Source organism: Bos grunniens, chromosome 11 (genome assembly GCF_055505025.1).
Source record: "Bos grunniens cultivar Pamir isolate PY7600 chromosome 11, Bosgru_T2T1.0, whole genome shotgun sequence".
NCBI lineage: Eukaryota > Metazoa > Chordata > Mammalia > Artiodactyla > Bovidae > Bos > Bos grunniens.
In genome coordinates this window covers 45,383,618-45,402,057 of record NC_141175.1, presented here as the reverse complement: position 1 = coordinate 45,402,057, position 18,440 = coordinate 45,383,618, and the positions used below count along the sequence as shown (strand labels likewise).

Sequence of the window (18,440 nt, the reverse complement as noted above, 5' to 3'; positions counted from 1 at the left end):
CCCCCATCCCTGGGATTCTCCAGGTAAGAACACTGGAGTGGGTTGCCATTTCCTTCTCCAATGCATGAAAGTGAAAAGTGAAAGTGAAGTCGCTCAGTCCTGTCCGACTCTCAGCGACCCCATGGACTGCAGCCCACCAGGCTCCATCCATAGGATTTTCCAGGCGAGAGTACTGGAGTGGGGTGCCATTGCCTTCTCCATCATATGCTTACTGCTGCTAAGTTGCTTCAGTCATGTCCGACTCTGTGTAACCCCATAGACGGCAGCCCACCAAGCTCTGCTGTCCCTGGGATTCTCCAGGCAAGAACACTGGAGTGGGTTGCCATTTCCTTCTCCAATGCAGGAAAGTGAAAAGTGAAAGTCAAGTCACTCAGTCGTGTCCGACACTTAGCGACCCCACGGACTGCAGCCTACCAGGCTCCTCCATCCATAGGATTTTCCAGGCAAGAGTACTGGAGTGGGGTGCCATTGCCTTCTCAGTCATATGCTTACTAGCCATCTGCATCTCTTCTTTGGTGAAATGCCTGTTCAGATCCCTTGTCTATTTCTTTTGTGGTGAAATATACATAACAAAAAATTTACCATTTAAAACCACTAGTGGAGGTGGCCAAGATGGGGAAGTAGAATCTGAACTCACCTCCTCCCACAGACACACCACAATTACAATTATTTACAGAGTAACTATTAATGAGAACCTGAAGAATAGCAGAAAAGATTTTTCACAATATAAAGACACAGAAAAGAAACCACAACAACACAGGTAGGAGAGGTGAAAGTATGACCCATACCTGTAGGTCAGGGACCCAAAAATGGGAGAAATATCACAATCACACAGGTCCTCCCCAAGGAGCAAGGGGTCTGAACCCCACCTCAGGTTCCCCAGTCCAGGGTCCTGCACAGGGAAGATGAGCCTCCAGAACGTGTGACTTTAAAAACTAGAGGATCTTATGTTCAGGACAGCTGGAGAGCTATAGGAAACAGAGACTCTGCTCTGAAAGGCTGTTTACAAAATCTCATATGCTCTGAGACCTAGCCATAGACAGCTATCTGAAAGGAGCTTGCTCGAAAGTCAATCGATAAACTTGAAAGAGGCAGGAGGCAACTGGGATGCCTCTAGGGAATGGAGATAATGGGAGCAGACATTTTGGGAGCATGCTGTACTGCAATGACACCAGTGCTGGTAAGCACCGTTTTGGAACCCTCCCTCTAGTCTATTAGTACTGGGAACCCAGCCCTGAGCCCACCCCAGGCTGAGCAGACAGCCACATGGGGACTCAGCCCCATCCCTCCAGTAGGCCCACAGCCACTGGCTGAGTCACAACCCCACAGGAGCCATGTGAAGAAGACATACAAATGGTCAACAGACACATGAAAAGATGTTCACCATCAGTAATCATCAGGGAAAAGCAAATTAAAACCACAATGAGATACTACCTCACAACTGGCAGAATAAATCAAACAAGAAACGTTTCACTTTTGACCTATTACTTAAAGATTAGATATTACCTGAGAGATTTCCTGTTGATACACTGTAAAATGTTCCTTGCTGATCTGTGGGAGGTAGAATGAAGGTATGACTTCAGTGTCCACAAAGTCCAATCCCCATGTTTTTGTGAAGAAGTCAGATTCTCTTTTTGCTAATCTAGGATCATTTAATGCTGCTGGGAGATTTACTTTGGAATGATATATAGTCCATCTATGTTGATCTGTAACTAGAGATGGGGCAACACATAAACTACTTGAATCACCTGCAAAAAGTAAACAAGAGAACTTTATAAAGTAAGTTTTATGTTTGAAAGTACATTCTAGAAAAAAAGATGTTTAGATTATACAAAGCAATTAAACTTTCCCTCCCATAACAATTGTCTTAACCTTCAGCTTTCAATATCAACTGCCAAAGGGGAGGAAAAATATGTACAAGATAAAGGATATACAAAATTTGAGGGTTATAATTGAACAGTGGGGTGAAGAAAGTCTTTCATTAATCTCTTTCCTTAATGTACAATTAAGGAAATTTATCTTTTCTCAAAAACTTTTTTTTCAACATCAAAACTCTTCTACCTTCTACTGTATATCTTCTGTTCTTTATTACTCCAGATTTTTTCATGGGTAGGCATATTTTTCTATTGTTTTATGGCAGACCAGGTTCCAATATCCTTTTTTGCAGCTTATAATTAGATAACTGAAATGCTGCTGTAACATTAACCATAGAGGAAAGAAAAACATGCAGTTGGTTCTCATTACTCGGTTTGTTCTATAAAGTCACTAGAACATATAATAAGCAAACAATGAACCTTTGCTCCCATGGGAAATACACAGTTCAGTTCAGGCACTCAGTCGTGTCTGACTCTTTGTGACCCCATGGACTGCAGCACACCAGGCCTCCCTGTCCATCACCAACTCCCATTCTACTCAAACTCATGTCCATTGAGTCAGTGATGCCATCCAACCATCTCATCTTCTGTTGTCCCCTTCTCCTCTCGCCTTCAATCTTTCCCAGCATTAGGGTCTATTCAAATGAGTCAGCTCTTCGCATCAGGTGGCCAAAGTATTGGAGTTTCAGCTTCAACACCAGTCCTTCCAATGAATATTCAGGACTGGTCTCCTTTAGGATGGACTGGTTGGATCTCCTTGCAGTCCAAGGGACTCACAAGAGTCTTCTCCAGCACCACAGTTCAAAAGCATCAATTCTTCGGCGCTCAGCTTTCTTCACAGTCCAACTCTCACATCCATACATGACCACTGGAAAAACCATAGCCTTGACTAGATAGACCTTTGTTGGCAAAGTAATGTCTCTGCTTTTTATATGCTGCCTGGGTTGGTCATAACTTTTCTTCCAAGGAGTAAGCGTCTTTTAATTTCATGGCTGCAGTCACCATCTGCAATGATTTTGGAGCCCCCCAAAATAAACTCAGCCACTGTTTCCACTGTTTCCCCATCTATTTGCCATAAACCATGAACTTCCAGATGTTCAAGCTGGTTTTAGAAAAGGCATAGGAACCAGAGATCAAATAGCCAACATCCGCTGGATCATCGAAAAAGCAAGAGAGTTCCAGAAAAACATCTATTTCTGCTTTATTGACGATGCCAAAGACTTTGACTGTATGGATCACAATAAACTGTGGAAAATTCTGAAAGAGGTGGGAATACCAGACCACCTGATCTGCCTCTTGAGAAATTTGTATGCAGGTCAGGAAGCAACAGTTAGAACTGAACATGGAACAACAGACTAGTTCCAAATAGGAAAAGGAGTACGTCAAGGCTATATACTGTCACCCTGCTTATTTAACTTCTATGCAGAGTACATCATGAGAAACACTGGGCTGGATGAAGCACAAGCTGGAATCAAGATTGTAGGGAGAAATATCAATAACCTCAGATATGCAGATGACACCACCCTTATGGCAGAAAGTGAAGAGGAACTAAAGAGCCTCTTGATGAAAGTGAAAGAGGAGAGTGAAAAAGTTGGCTTAAAGCTCAACATTCAGAAAATGAAGATCATGATATCTGGTCCCATCACTTCATGGCAAATAGATGAGGAAACAGTGGAAACATTGTCAGACTTTATTTTTTGGGGCTCCAAAATCACTGCAGATGGTGATTGCAGCCATGAAATTAAAAGACGCTTACTCCTTGGAAGGAAAGTTATGACCAACCTAGACAGCATATTAAAAAGCAGAGATATTACTTTGCCAACAAAAGTCCATCTAGTCAAGGCTATGGTTTTTCCAGTGGTCATGTATGGACGTGAGAGGTGGACTGCGAAGAAAGCTGAGCACCGAAGAATTGATGCTTTTGAACTGTGGTGCTGGAGAAGACTCTTGGGAGTCCCTTGGACTGCAAGGAGATCCAACCAGTCCATCCTAAAGGATACCAGTCCTGGGTGTTCATTGGAAGGACTGATACTGAGGCTGAAACTCCAATACTTTGGCCACCTCATGCGAAGAGTTGACTCATTGGAAAAGACTCTGATGCTGGGAGGGATTGGGGGCAGGAGGAGAAGGGGATGACAGAGGATGAGATGGCTGGATGGCATCACCGACTCTATGGACATGGGTCTGAGTGAACTCCGGGAGTTGGTGATGGACAGGGAGGCCTGGCGTGCTGCAATTCATGGGGTCGCAAAGAGTCAGACACGACTGAGCAACTGAACTGAACTGACTGAACTGAACTGATGGGATCAGATGCCATGATCTTTGTTTTCTAAATGTTGAGCTTTAAGCCAACTTTTTCACTCTCCTCTTTCACTTTTATCAAGAGGCTCTTTAGTTCTTCTTCACTTCTCTATATGGGTTATGCATAATACTGGGTTATGCTCCTACAAATCTCTGGAACTTTCATCATCCAATCAACATATAATCTTATTTTGTGTGTGTTTCTGTTTAAAGACACTTTATTTAATAAATATTGTTCAGTCTTTAGCACTGTACTCACGGCTAATACCACTATAACCCATACCTGAATAAAGCTTACATAACATATTTCCCTGATGTAGCCCTCTAGTGCTTAGAAACACTAGAAAGCACTTCAGTGCTATGTTTGGAAACCATTTTGAACAGCAAAATCATCAGCAAAAATACAAAAAAGTGTGGCACTAAACAGACCACAAAAGGGACGTGTGTCTACAGCTTAAAAGCTGAAAGAAGGCAGAGTGCTGCTTTGTTCAATTTCAGGTGGGAACATGTACATCAGGCAATTCAAAATTTTCACTCCTTTGTGCATGTCTGCAAATGACCACGAAAGTGACACAAATAGTGATTTGAGGGTACAATTAAGGTTTAGGAATTAGATAAATTTGCAAATGTAGACTCTGCAAATAATGAGGATTGACTGTACTATGTTTAACTGAAGAGCTTTCAATCTGTACCCTCATCTTCAATTTTGTTTTTCAATTTCTCTAAGTGACTTCTTTTATGGAAACGTATAAAAAGAACTATATTCCAATTTCCCAATCAATTTATTTCCAAATTATATGTCATCCTAGTTTTCACATTTACTCTTTTAAGTAGATGGAATCTAACTATTCTAATCTAACTATCTAACTATCACAAATTCTCAATAAAATTCCTTAAAAAAAAAAAAGCATTACCTGTGGGTTCCTTGGGACACACATCTGGCAGTGACTGCACAGGTCGAATGTGTTTTGTCGGGTCTACCTCTTTTTTAAAGAAAACATCACTGCTGCTTCCTTGAGGCACTGGTGAAGAACTGTGGCTTGAAGCCATTGCATAAAATCACCACTCAACTGAAAATGAGCAAAAAACAGTAATCAAGACACAATACAAATCATAATTCACCTAAAAGTATTATGCACATCATAAATTTTCTTTCAAAAACATACTATTTAAAATCCATCAAGGTGTAAGCACATAATTTGAATACTATTAATTGTGGGAGTCATTCATTATATTTAGTTTGCTAAGAAAGTTATTGGTCCTTGTTTAAAAAGTATTCTCCTCAAAGTGCAATATCCTTAGCCTTTTATCTGAAGTCAAACTAGATACCAAAACTGTAACCAATATATATTAAAATTGAAAACAGTCCATTCATTCAACAAGTATATAATTCAGCATTACAGCAAAATGGGTAAATGCATGGAATTTTGAAATCTGACTGAGCTCATATCCCAGCTTCATTTACCAGCAATATAACCTTGAGGAAATTTATTTAACCTTTGTATGCTTTACTTCATCTGCAAAAATGGAGATGAAAAGCATTCATCTCATAAACATTTTGTAAGAATTAAAGGAACACATGTATGTAAAGCACTTAAAACAATGCCTACCTCAAAGTTAGTGTTCACAAATGTCAGTTATCATTATGATTACAATTACTATGTGACAGGCACTATATTAAATGTTTATAAAAGTATCATTCTTCAAGCTACTCCCAATTATATTAGGTAATCAAAATAATCAAATCCCTAAACAAAACACAAGTTAATCTATGTCTACACTTTTTAACAAGTACAGAAAGAATTTGTGGGCAAGACAACATAATAAAGGCTACAATGTCAGGTAAGACTTTACAAATGAAGTAATATATAACCTGGATAATGAAGAATATGTATTACTTTATTATCAGACAGTAGAAACTCTTACATTGCTGATCATATCAACCAAACACTAGGCATTCAATAAATATTTTTAATGAAGGAATAAATAAATGAACATAAACAGAAGCCTTTATTTGAAAAGGCACTTAAGAGATCACCTTGTCTAAGTTCCCCAGTGCTAGAGATAAGTATAGCAAGGCCCAGAAGGACTAGGTAGTTTACAAAGATACATGTGGTTTAACAAGTTTTTTGCAAAGTCAATTTAGGAAATGTGGTGAATAGAAAAATAAGAGTAAGCTATAAGAAGCAGCGATATAAGGGTAAGACTGATGACAAAAAAGTTATCCACTCTAACTCCTCTGTAGTTTGATAGTAAGTTTAAAATGACATATCCCAGACTTCCCAGGATACCTGTTTCAGTCCTGCTAACACAAAGGAAACACATTCAATTATACTATTCACTGAGACTAGTAGAAATAAGCTGCTAAGAAAAGAACAGAGATAAATAATTTCCTCAAAATTCCTGAGCAGAAAGCAAAAACAGCATGAACAAAAGTTGAGAGACATGAAATAATCATAAGACTGTACGGAAACTGACTTGGCTGTTTGCTGACAAAAATGCTACCAAAAGTACTGACAAGTAAACCATATTTACACATACACACAAAGACAGTATGGCCAGACTACAGGAGCCATTAGAAGTTTAGGGGGAAAAGAATATGATGATGAAAATATCTGGGAAAATTAATCAGGGTCTTGATTTGAAAGGCACCACTGGCCCATTGCATTTATACCCTTTTACGAGGAGATCTAACCAGTCCATCCTAAAGGATATCAGTCCTGGGTGTTCACTGGAAGGACTGATGCTGAAGCTGAAACTCCAATACTTTGGCTACCTGATGCGAAGAGCTGACTCATTGGAAAAGACCCTAATGCTGGGAAAGATTGAAGGCAGGAGGAAAAGGGGAAGACAAAGGATGAGATGGTTGGATGGCATCACCAAGGCAATGGACATGAGTTTGAGTAGGTTCCGGGAATTGGTGATGGACAGGGAAGCCTGGTGTGCTGCAGTCCATGGGGTCACAAAGAGTCAGACACAACTGAGTGACTGAACTGAACTGAACATTAAGTATACAGTTACTTCTGTATAAAAGCATTTGTATGTTTAAAGAAACAGAAATATCCAAAAGATAGGAAACAGTGATAACACAGAATCCTGTACATTAAGTGTTTGGTAAAGACAATTGTAAATGTAACATTAAGTCTGTTTAACATTTTTGTTACTTTCAACAAATAAAATGGCTAAAATAAACATGTTCTGACACTTAAAGATGTAGGCTACAAATATATGGAAAGTGTATTTATGTCAAACACCCATTGCTTGATGTCAGATAAATTAAACATTGATTCCTCTGTTGTTTTTACAGTGAAAATAAAGTCTAATTGCCATCTTAGGAATCTAGAAATACTTGGGAAGATGAGGACTTTTAAAAAAAAATTTCTAGACTCCTGTAAGTTACTTCTCACTCCTGGGTGCAGAAATAAAGATATTTTATTTACTCCTTAAAGTTTTTGAATTGGTTAACATATACAAGTTTCTGGGGTTTTTCCCCCTACATCCTTCCTAATTCCTATGAAAAGAGGGACAATCTCTAGCTATAAGGAGATTATGTAAAATTAGAGTACTACCTACATGAGTGAGCCCCAATTTCTAACCATCTCTCAAATCCTCTCACCACCCTGTTTTTATTAAGACACAGTAAGAACCAAACTTTGTATTAATAACCACATAACAAGTATGATACAGACATTTAATAAGTGTAATCATTGGTAATAAAACACACTGGATTTATTCAAAAAGCATGGATATATAAACAAATACAGTAAACCTACATGGCCTCTAAACCACACAATTTCAGGAGAATAATCTTTCAAACGGAGAAGGCAGTGGCACCCCACTCCAGTACTCATGCATGGAAAGTCCCATGGACAGAGGAGCCTGGTGGGCTGCCGTCTATGGGGTCGCACAGAGTCGGACACGACTGAAGCAGCAGCAATCTTTCAAAGAAATAATCTTTCACTGAAAGGTTAAAGAACAGAAATGATGAGACATCATAAAAAGAAAGTTTTAATGGAGAAGGCAATTGCACCCCACTCCAGTACTCCTGCCTGGAAAATCCCATGGATGGAGGAGTCTGGTAGTAGGTGACTTAGCAGCAGCAGTGTAAGCAAAGAATAGTCTATTCAGAAAAAAAAAAAAACAACAACAACAAAAACCACAGAATACAGGAAAAAGGAAAGCTCTCAGCACTAATCACAGGCAACTCCTGACTTCTATTAATAACACTTGCACTTGTAACTGCCACCTAGATGCAAACTGGACACTTAACCAGTGGTCACCAACAATGAGAATCTATAAATAGATCTACCCTTCTTCACAATGTAATCTTCTCATAACTACATCAATACTATATACAAATATCTTCTATTGAAGCCTTCTTTGATTTCTTACACTTAGTCACTGTTTATGCATTTCTATTTTGCACCAATCATACTGAAATTTTGGTTTTCATATAGATCTTTCCTATTAGACTGTGAACTTCTTGACGTTTCCATTTCCCTGTGTATTCTACACACCTAATACAGTTCCTGTCACATAGGCAGTATACAATATTCTACAGAAGAATGAAATGGATGTTATGCAGGACAGATCAGAAGAGAGAAACATTAGACAATTACCAATCATCCTTGAGTGAACAGATAAAAGCATAGGTCTGGGCTGATAAAGGAATAAACAGACTCATTCATTTCAAAAGCAAGAAACTGGAAGGATGAATAAGTCAGAAACATTTGATTTTCTTTCCTATAGTTCAAAACATCTTTTTATGCTAAAAGTTTAGTTAAGATGTTCTATTAAAAAGGGCTAGACACAGTGTCACTCCAGAAGCAATGAGCACACCAACTGCTCAGACCCTGGTTTCTAAATACCATTCCCTATAAAGAAACAATGATTCTTTAAAGAAATAGTTGACTCCAAACCTGGAGCATAGAAAGAACAAGTCGATCATGCGAACTCTTGTGTCAGAAAGCAAGGAGATCCCCTAAGACTAGTGGGATTTATCAAAAGGACCAAGGACCAAGTTAAAGGGGCTCCCACTGGTCACATTTATGACAAGTTGAGCACTCTAAACAAACAACCCTAAGTGAGTGTAACATACTGAAAAAACAAAAAATGAATCTATCATGATACCTGGAGGAAAAGGAATAAGGAAGAGGGGTGGAGTGGGGTAGGTAAAGGAAATCTCTTCTTTACAGAGGAATGCCGGTAAGTGTGAAGAAATGACTGAAACAGAAAATCAACATTTTGTAAACCCCAATGTAAAAATCATCAATGTATGCTAAAGCTATTAGGTGAAAGGCTGCTCAAAAACAGAAAATTCACCTAATACCTAAGAATTAATATCACCTTACAGATTATCTTGCAATGCAAAGGGGAAAATGTATCTCTAAAATGGAAAAATCTGGCTGTCACCACCTTAATTAACCAAGTCATCAAACTTGGCATCATTCATAACAGTAAGACAACTTGATATTATGTGATTCATGAAATGACAATATGAGATAAATATCATTACCTATGAAGCACTTTCACCAAAAATGTTTAACCCAATCTAATCAACCCTCTAGACTGAGGGTCAAGCCTCTTTGTTCTGTGGATTCCTTCAGCATTCTGGTGAAGTCTACAGAACCCTAGCAGAATAATATTTACAATGCATAAAATATATAAGGTTACAAAATTACACTTTTTTTTTTTCACTCTTTTTTTTTTTTATGGAATTTATTTTTTTGTTTTTTTTTATTCTTCCAATTTTATTTTATTTTTAAACTTTACATAATTGTATTAGTTTTGCCAAATATCAAAATGAATCCGCCACAGGTATACATGTGTTCCCCATCAAATATAGCTATCAAATTATCTTTTAAAATTATAATACAGTAATAATTTGGGGTTTTTTTCTGTTTTTTTTTTTTTTTTTTTTTTTTACTGGGTCTTTGGATGTGGGATATCTTTTTTAAATAGGATCCAGCATCTTCTTGTTGGTTTTTCAATAGCTAGTTGCGATTTTGGTGCTCTCACAGGAGGAAATGAGTGTATGTCCTTCTATTCCACCCTCCTGAACTGCCTCTATTTTTGCTTTTTGATTATGCAAATCTATCTAATTCCTTTAGGACTGACTGGGGAAATCAATTGTGACTATTCACTGGAAGAACTATTGCTGAAGATGAAGCTCCAATACTTTGTCACTTGATCTGAAGAGCTGACTCAATGGAAAAGACCCTGAGGCTGGGAAAGATTAAGGGCAGGAGAAGAGGGCAGCAGAAGATGAAATGGTTAAATAGCATTGTCAATTTAACAGATATGAATTTGAGCAAATTCCAGAAGATAGTGGAAGACAGAGGAGCCTGATGTGCTACAGTCTACGGAGTCAGACATGACCTAGTGACTGAACTATAACAACATCTAATTCTTAAGTAATAAATGAGCATAAATATTTGGGGATATTTGCAACAATTTAATATGATCTGAAAACACGTGAAATTTCACTTGGTAACAAAGTTATAGGTAGCATTAATATCCGTGGGAGGGGTTTCTTACATTCACAATTAAAGGAAATGCTAAATTCAGTTAAAGCAGGGTTTCTCAACCATGGCACCATTAACACTGACATTTTGATCGACATCATTCTTTGATGTTGGGGGTTCTCCCCCTGCACACTGTAGGATCTTTAGATGCATCCCTGGCCTCTATCCATTTGATTCCAATAGCAGCCTTCCACTCAGTTGTGACAACTAAAATGTCTTCAGACACAGCCAAACATTCTTATGTGGGGAAAGAGAGGTCAGAGGACAAATCACCCCAGCTGAGAACCACTGAATTAAAATAAAGATGTAATTTCTTCCCCATCCAAAATTCAGACTCCCTGAATTCTATTCACAGACCCTAAAGAATATGTGAACTGCAGGTTAAGTATTTTTTGCTCTAGACCTACCTTCCAGTCTAAGAAAATAGATGGAAATAGGATATTGGGATTTAAAACAAACATGGGGAAACAAACTGAGAATATGAGATAAACTACGAGAAAATTGGCCTGGACACTTAATCAATGTCATTTTTGAAAGGTGGGTAAGTATTCTATATTAAAATAAATAAAGACAACTATAGGCAATTGTGAGCCTTGACTGGATGCTGGCTAAAAAAAATTTTGCTCTAATACACTATTGGAACAACTGGAGAATTTTGAATGTGAACTGGATATTGTATGAGATTTTGGAATTAATTTTCTTAGGTGGATTAATGATGTTGAGATTACGGGAAAATTGTCCTATATTCAGGACATGAACACTACAGTATTCAGGAGTGAAATATGTCACCTACAACTTATTTTCAAATGATTGAGTAAAAAATACACACAGATAAAATGGCAAAATGTTAAAAATGGTTTATCTAAGTCAAATACATATGATTATAACGTTCTATTCTTTCACTTTTCTGTATGTTTTTTAGTTTTCACAATAAAAAGTTGGGGGAAAAAAACTTCATATTTTTCAAACATTAAATAAATAATGTGAAATATAAGTATCAGAGAGAAGGAAAAACATTAAATTTGTAATTGCTAATCTGCCCTAAAGATGGCATTATTGTACAACTTCAAATATGGAAGAAAAATCAATAAATTTCAATCAGGTTTTAATGTTGTAGAAGAGTAATACCATATATAGAACCTGGAATTCCTTAAAAGCTGAATGAGAAGGAAGCTGAGACAGAGAAACATTTACTAGATGCATTACCCAGGTACTATGTAAAAATCTCCTTTGCTTCTATATTAAAGTAATAGCTGCTTATAGAGAACATTGATATTACAAAATCACTCACAGCCAACTCTGAACTATCTATGGAACTGCCTATTACAGGTAAAGTAATAGCCAGACTTTTTTTTCCCCTCTACCATTTCAATGTATACAAAACATTTCACCAGAGTGGTTAACACAGATATACTAACTAATCATTTTACTTCCCTTCTATTTCTCAAGTGATTACTCTACTTTATAATATACCCTACTTTATAAAATCTAAACGTGCTTGCCCTCTATTGACCTTCTATCATACTGTGGTCCTCTAATTGGTCTCTCTGCTTCCAGTTTAAACCATTCTGCACATTGCTTCAGGATTAACCTTCTAGAATGTTTTCATTCTGTCATACTTCAGATCAAAAACCTTTAAAATTATTTATTATTTTCCAAACAAATGCCAAGCTCTACAAGTTGGTACTCAAGGAATTCTACAATCTGATGCTTACCTTCCTTTCTACCCTTATTTCCTATTACCCATGGATAATCTCTGTTCTAGATAGGGTGGTCTCAGTGTCGCTTTAATCCATCAGGCTATCAAGGCTTCCTTGTCTTTGTTAAGGCTGTGCCTTCCCGGACTATTCATACCATCTTTCTACCTATTCATTGTCTCTTCTCCCTTCAAAGTTCATTTCAAATTTCATTTCTAGATTATATATATTAAGAAAAATATACACACATTCTAAAATATGAACAAAAATAATCTCAACATTATTTTTAAAAGTGAAAAAGTTGAAACAACCAAACTCCTAAATAAGAAGAAACTGGTTATTTAATCAGCTACAGTACAACCAATGGATTACACTATCATTAAAAATAGGGTTGTAAACTTTACATCCATTGGGATGGTTACTATCCAAGAAAAACAAAACCAACCAATCAAACAACAACAAAAAGTGTTGGCAAGGATGTGGAGGTACTAGAAGCCTTATGTACTGTTGGTAGGAAGAAAAATGGTGCAGCCATTTCAGAAAACAGCAAGGCATTTCCTTCAACAGAAAAATAGAACTACCATATGATACAGCAATTCCAATTCTATGTATAGCCCCAGAAGAACAGAAAGCAGCATCTTGAGGAGTTATTTGTATACTCATGCAACAGCAACATTATTCATAATAGCCAAGAGGTGGAAGTAACCCAAGTGTTCACTGACAGATGAATGGATAAGCAAATGTGGTATATATACATAATAGAGTATTATTCAGTTCAGTTGCTCAGTTGTGTCTGACTCTTTGTGACCCCATGGACTGCAGCACGCCAGGCCTCCCTGTCCATCACCAACACCCGGATTTCAAACTCTTGTTCATCAAGTCAGTTCATCAAGTATTATTATACTATAATTATATTATGCTCTTTATATTATAATTATATAAGCATATATACTTAATATATAAGTATATAAACACTAGTATATACTATATACAGTATATTATATATACTATTATACTTTATTATAATTGTATTATATTATACTATATTATTACTATTCAGCCTTAAAAAAGAAAGAAATTCTGACGTTTGCTATAGCATGGATGAACCTTGACAATACTATGCGAAGTGAAATAAGCCAATCACAAAAAGATAAACGCTGTATGATTCCACTTACACAAAGTATATAAACAGTGAAATTCACTGAGACAGAAAGAATGTGGTTGTCAAGGGCCAGGGGTGGGAAACTAAGGAGTTGTTTAATATGTTATAATGTTTCAGTTATGCAAGATGAAAAAGTTCTGGAGATTGGCTCCACAACAACGTGAAATATACTTAACACTACTGAACTGCACACCTAAAAATTATTAAGATGGTAAATGTTATGTTACATATATTTTTACAATTTAAAAAAATGTCTAATAGAATTGCAAAATACTGAATGACATAAAAATGTTTGACATATACTGTTAAGTGGAAATAGGTCTTAAAGTAGTATGTCAGTATGATCCCAATTTTCTAATTTAAAATAAGCATATGTATTTCCAAAAAAAATGCACAGACATATACCACAATTTTAATAATGGTTACCTCCAAAGACAAAGTTACAAGACATTTTTATTCATTTGTGCTTTTTTGGAATTTTCCAAATGTTTTCCTATGAAAACTTATTACTCCATATATATATTAGTCAGGGTCTCCAGAGAAACAGACTCAGTAGCATATTTACAAGATAGTTAGTTATTTAAGGAATTGGCTCACCAACCTGATATGGAGGCCAAGAGAAGTCCCACCATCTGATTTCTGCAAACTAGAGAACCATGAAAGCCAAAGGTATAATCCAGTCTGAGGTCGAAGGCCTGAAATCCAGAAGGCCACTGGCATTAAGACCCGAGTCCAAAGGCTGTGAACCAAGAGCTCAGACGTGTGAGGGCCAGAGAAGATAAATGCCCCAGCTCAAGAGGAGAGAACAAATCACCCTCCTTTTCCTTTCTGTTTTATTCAGGCCTTCAAAGGATTAAATGATGATGATGATGCCCGCCCACACTGGCAAAGGCAGGTATCTTTACTCAGTCCACTGAATCAAGTGCTAATTTCTTCCAAAACACCCTCAAAGACACACTTAGAAATAATGTTTTACCATCAATATGGGTATCCTTTAGCTCAGTCAAATTGACAGATAAAATTAACTATGACGCTTCATTAATCAGGAACAATGCTATTATTAAGCAGCAAAAGTTCAGGTTCAGCCTTATACCTACCTCCACTATAAATCTTTTCTAATGGCTATTAACCCTCAGAGGGCTTCCCTGGTGATTCAGTGGTAAAGAATCTGTCTGCCAGTGCAAGAGAAGCAAGTTCAATCCCTTGGTCAGGAAGATACCTTGGAGAAGGAAATGGCAACTCACTCCAGTATTCTTGCCTGGAAAACCTCATGGACAGAGAAACCAGGTGGGCTATACAGTCCATGAGGTCACAAAAAGAGTTGGACATGATTAGTAACTAAACAACAATAACCCTGAGAAAACTAGCCTTCCTTTGATCTAGGATACTTATGATCTATATCAGCAATTTACAAACTTTTTTGATCCTACAGCCCATCAGTTTAAAAAACTTTTTAAAAATCATCATTTATAAATTATATAGGGTACAACATGCATTATATTAATGCATGCAATATAAAATTATGCTAAATGAAAATTTTTTAAAGAAGGAAAACATTTAAAATAATTAATTGCTGGCAAAAAGGTACCTTTTTACTCTATTTTTAATAGATAGTACTGTGATTTCTATTGGTCACGTATTATGTGAGAGTTGGATAGAATGTGATGGATGTGATGTGATGTGATGGATGTGAAGAAAGCTGAGCACCAAAGAATTGATGCTTTTTAACTGTGGTGTTGGAGAAGACTCTTGAGAGTCCCTTGGACTGCAAGGAGATCCAACCAGTCCATCCTAAAGGAGATCAGTCCTGGGTGTTCATTGGAAGGACTGATGCTGAAGCTGAAACTCCAATATTTTGGCCACCTCATGTGAAGAGTTGACTCATTGGAAAAGACTCTGATGCTGAGAGGACTTGGGGGCAGGAGGAGAAGGGGATGACAGAAGATGAGATGGCTGGATGGCATTACCGACTCGATGCACATGAGTTTGAGTGAACTCTGGGAGTTGGTGACAGACAGGGAGGCCTGGCAGGCTGCGATTCATGGGGTTGCAAAGAGTCGAACACGACTGAATGACTGAACTGAACTGAACTGAATGTGATTTCATTATGATTCATTATTATTAAAAATCTTGATTTAAACTTCATGAAATGGTAATTCAAAGGTTTGGCTCTGAGTTCAATTTATTTTTATACCTGATTTTAATGCTTGTTATTGGGGTAGGGGGAAGTATCTCACATATGAATGTAGAACCAAATGGAAGAAATCACTGATCACACTGCCTAAACTCTCTATTTTGAGATTTTTAAAACAAGGAAGAAAACTCCACTCTGGGCTTTTAAAGAGATCATCATTTAACAAAATAGCACAGTGATGGAATATTTCCAAACATCCATTTTTTAAAACAGATTTACAATAGCTTGAGTGTTTCTAAAAAATCAACTACTCTATTTTTTCACTATACTTTACATATAAAATTTTATATATAAAACTTTTTTATTTAAAAACAAACAAAAATACCCTGTGGGGACAGATTTAATATGTCTGTCTGTCTGTGTGTATTTCATTCTGTCTGGTTACATATTATTGTCAAGTCACATGCCATTTCTGAAAAAAAAAAAAAAATTAGCAAGTTTGGAATGCTTTTTCTTCTTGGTTAATAAAAACATACATAACATATTCTTGAGTTTAACACATTCTTGACAGCTCTTTTGTACTTTTAATATATGGCTATGGAAAAGCTTGTATTAAGAGTAGAAAAATCCAACTCTGTGCTTTGTTATTTACTGTGGTTCCATTATTAGTATTTATCCAAGATGTAACTAGAGGAGTTATTGAACATTTTGTAAGAGTTGGTTTATTTAAAACTAGATAACATAATTTGTAAACCTAATTAACTACTCATAAAAGGCTATTACATCAGAAGGATAAACTAAGTGAAGGATACTACTGTTAATCCCTTGAGCTTACTCACTTATCTATATAATGTGACTATCTGATAAATAAACATGTGGACTGATTGAAGATGTTGGTATCAAACTTCATAACAAATATTAGTAAAAGTCCACTTCTTTCTTCTTTAGATAAAAAATAAATATTCCTTAAGCTGCATGCAATTCGACAATGGAGTTTAGACTTAATCCACAAGACTGTGGTGAGCCATTATAGACTTAAGACACTGGTGTTGAATTGATGATACATCATTCCAAAAGAGTATTAGTAAGGAGGGCCAAGTACAGTATCTAAGGGGATTCCAACAACATTTCTGAAGAAAGAAAGATATAAAGAAAAGCTTGTGATAAAGAAGAGAAGGAATATCAAAGAAGGTAGAAGGAAAAAGGGAAGAAAAATCAGCTCAGAATTCACAAATAAAATATTAATACTAAGGGAAAAAACCTCCTTTACATTTGGCAATTAGGAAGTAACCACATCACATTGGGAAGCAATGTCAAGTCCAATAGCGGGGGTGGAAGCAGAATGCAGAGGTTGGAGTGAAATAGGTGAGGAAATTAACACACAAAGGTTATTGTTTCAAGAGACTCAATTATAAGATTACAAAACAGAATACATAGTACAATCTCATTTTGATACAAAACCGTATATATAATGTATGAAAAGGTATATGACAAAATGTTAATGATGGTAAATAGCAGGTTTTTCCTGATCATCGTATTTAAGTACTTCCTCCTCTTACCTTATCCCCCATCCAACACACACACCCTGGTTACTCTCTACTACTAGCCTTATGGTTTGTCATCTTTATAGTACTTTCTCAAATTATAACTGATTATTTACCTGCTTATTTCCTGTCTTTCTCACTACATCATAAAATTATACTTGTTTCATTCATCTTTCTATACCACACCTATCATAGATGAATGTTCAATGAATGAATGAACAAATGAATATCATGGAAAAAGATGTAAGCACAAACAAGCCACTAATAATGTTTCTTATAAGTTCATGTTCAAAACAATCTAAAAATCTAAGTCAAAAATATGTTACCTTGTTTGTATAACATTACCTGACATCCTAAAATTTGATTCTAGATTTTTATCTTTCCTGTAACACAGTATAATATATTGGTTAAGAAAACTGACCATAAAGTGAGTTAGACCTCTGTCATTTATTAGTAGTGTGACCTTTGACAACTTTCTTACGCTGCTCTCAGTTTCCTCATTTGTAAAATGTGACAGCAACAGTGTCTTCCTCATAGCAATGTTTTAACATTTAAATGAAATATAATTTATATAATCTTTGTAAATCTTGGCACGTAGTAGACATTCAACAAATAATTGCACTACTACTATTTATCATCATAAACATCTTAAGCCTTAACATTTGGACTGTGCCATGCTAAGTCGCTTCAGTCGTGTCCAACTCTGTGTGATGCCATAGACAGCAGCCCACCAGGCTCCCCCGTCCCTAGGATTCTCCAGGCAAGAACACTGGAGTGGGTTGCCAGTTCCTTCTCCAATGCATGAAAGTGAAAAGTGGAACTGAAGTCGCTCAGTCATGTCCGACTCTTCGAGACCCCATGGACTGCAGCCTTCCAGGCTCCTCCGTCCATGGGTTTTACCAGGCAAGAGTACTGGAGTGGGGTGCCATCGCCTTCTCCGTTGCCATACAAAGTTTTAAAATTAAAGTTTAGGATTCCAAACCTCCTCCATTGCTTCAGTGCCTCTAGTTTGAGGTGGAGGAAGCAAACCAATATGGGCAGATAGAATTTACTATCAGAAAAGTGGTCAAAGCAATGGTGGTCCTCAAAGCCATGCCAGTCAAAGGAAAGAAAAAAAAGAGTAGTGGAAAATAAAGATGAAACTTTAGCAATTTTTGATAAAATAAAAGCAAAACTGTTTGTGAGAAAGAAGAGGGATGATGAG

The 18,440-nt window shown here is 36.8% G+C and overlaps 1 protein-coding gene across 6 annotated transcripts in view; it reads right to left on the bottom strand.

Moving 5' to 3' along the window:
• VPS54 (VPS54 subunit of GARP complex) overlaps positions 1 to 18,440 on the bottom strand; it is a 102,643-nt gene that overhangs the window by 71,588 nt on the left and 12,615 nt on the right. For 3 of the 6 annotated variants that reach the window (XR_015136723.1, XR_015136724.1, XM_086326349.1), the window contains exons 2-3: positions 5,090 to 5,245; positions 1,507 to 1,748 (exon numbers count right to left, since the gene is read on the bottom strand). Coding sequence is in view for 4 of the 6 variants with exons in the window: in XM_086326349.1 (XP_086182475.1) it covers positions 1,507 to 1,748; positions 5,090 to 5,225 (378 nt within the window). In the remaining 2 variants the exon portion in view is untranslated. Of the gene's footprint in view, positions 1 to 1,506; positions 1,749 to 5,089; positions 5,246 to 14,159; positions 14,182 to 18,440 lie in introns of those variants that run through there. The other 3 variants (XM_086326351.1, XM_086326350.1, XM_086326352.1) reach the window with 3 other exon arrangements.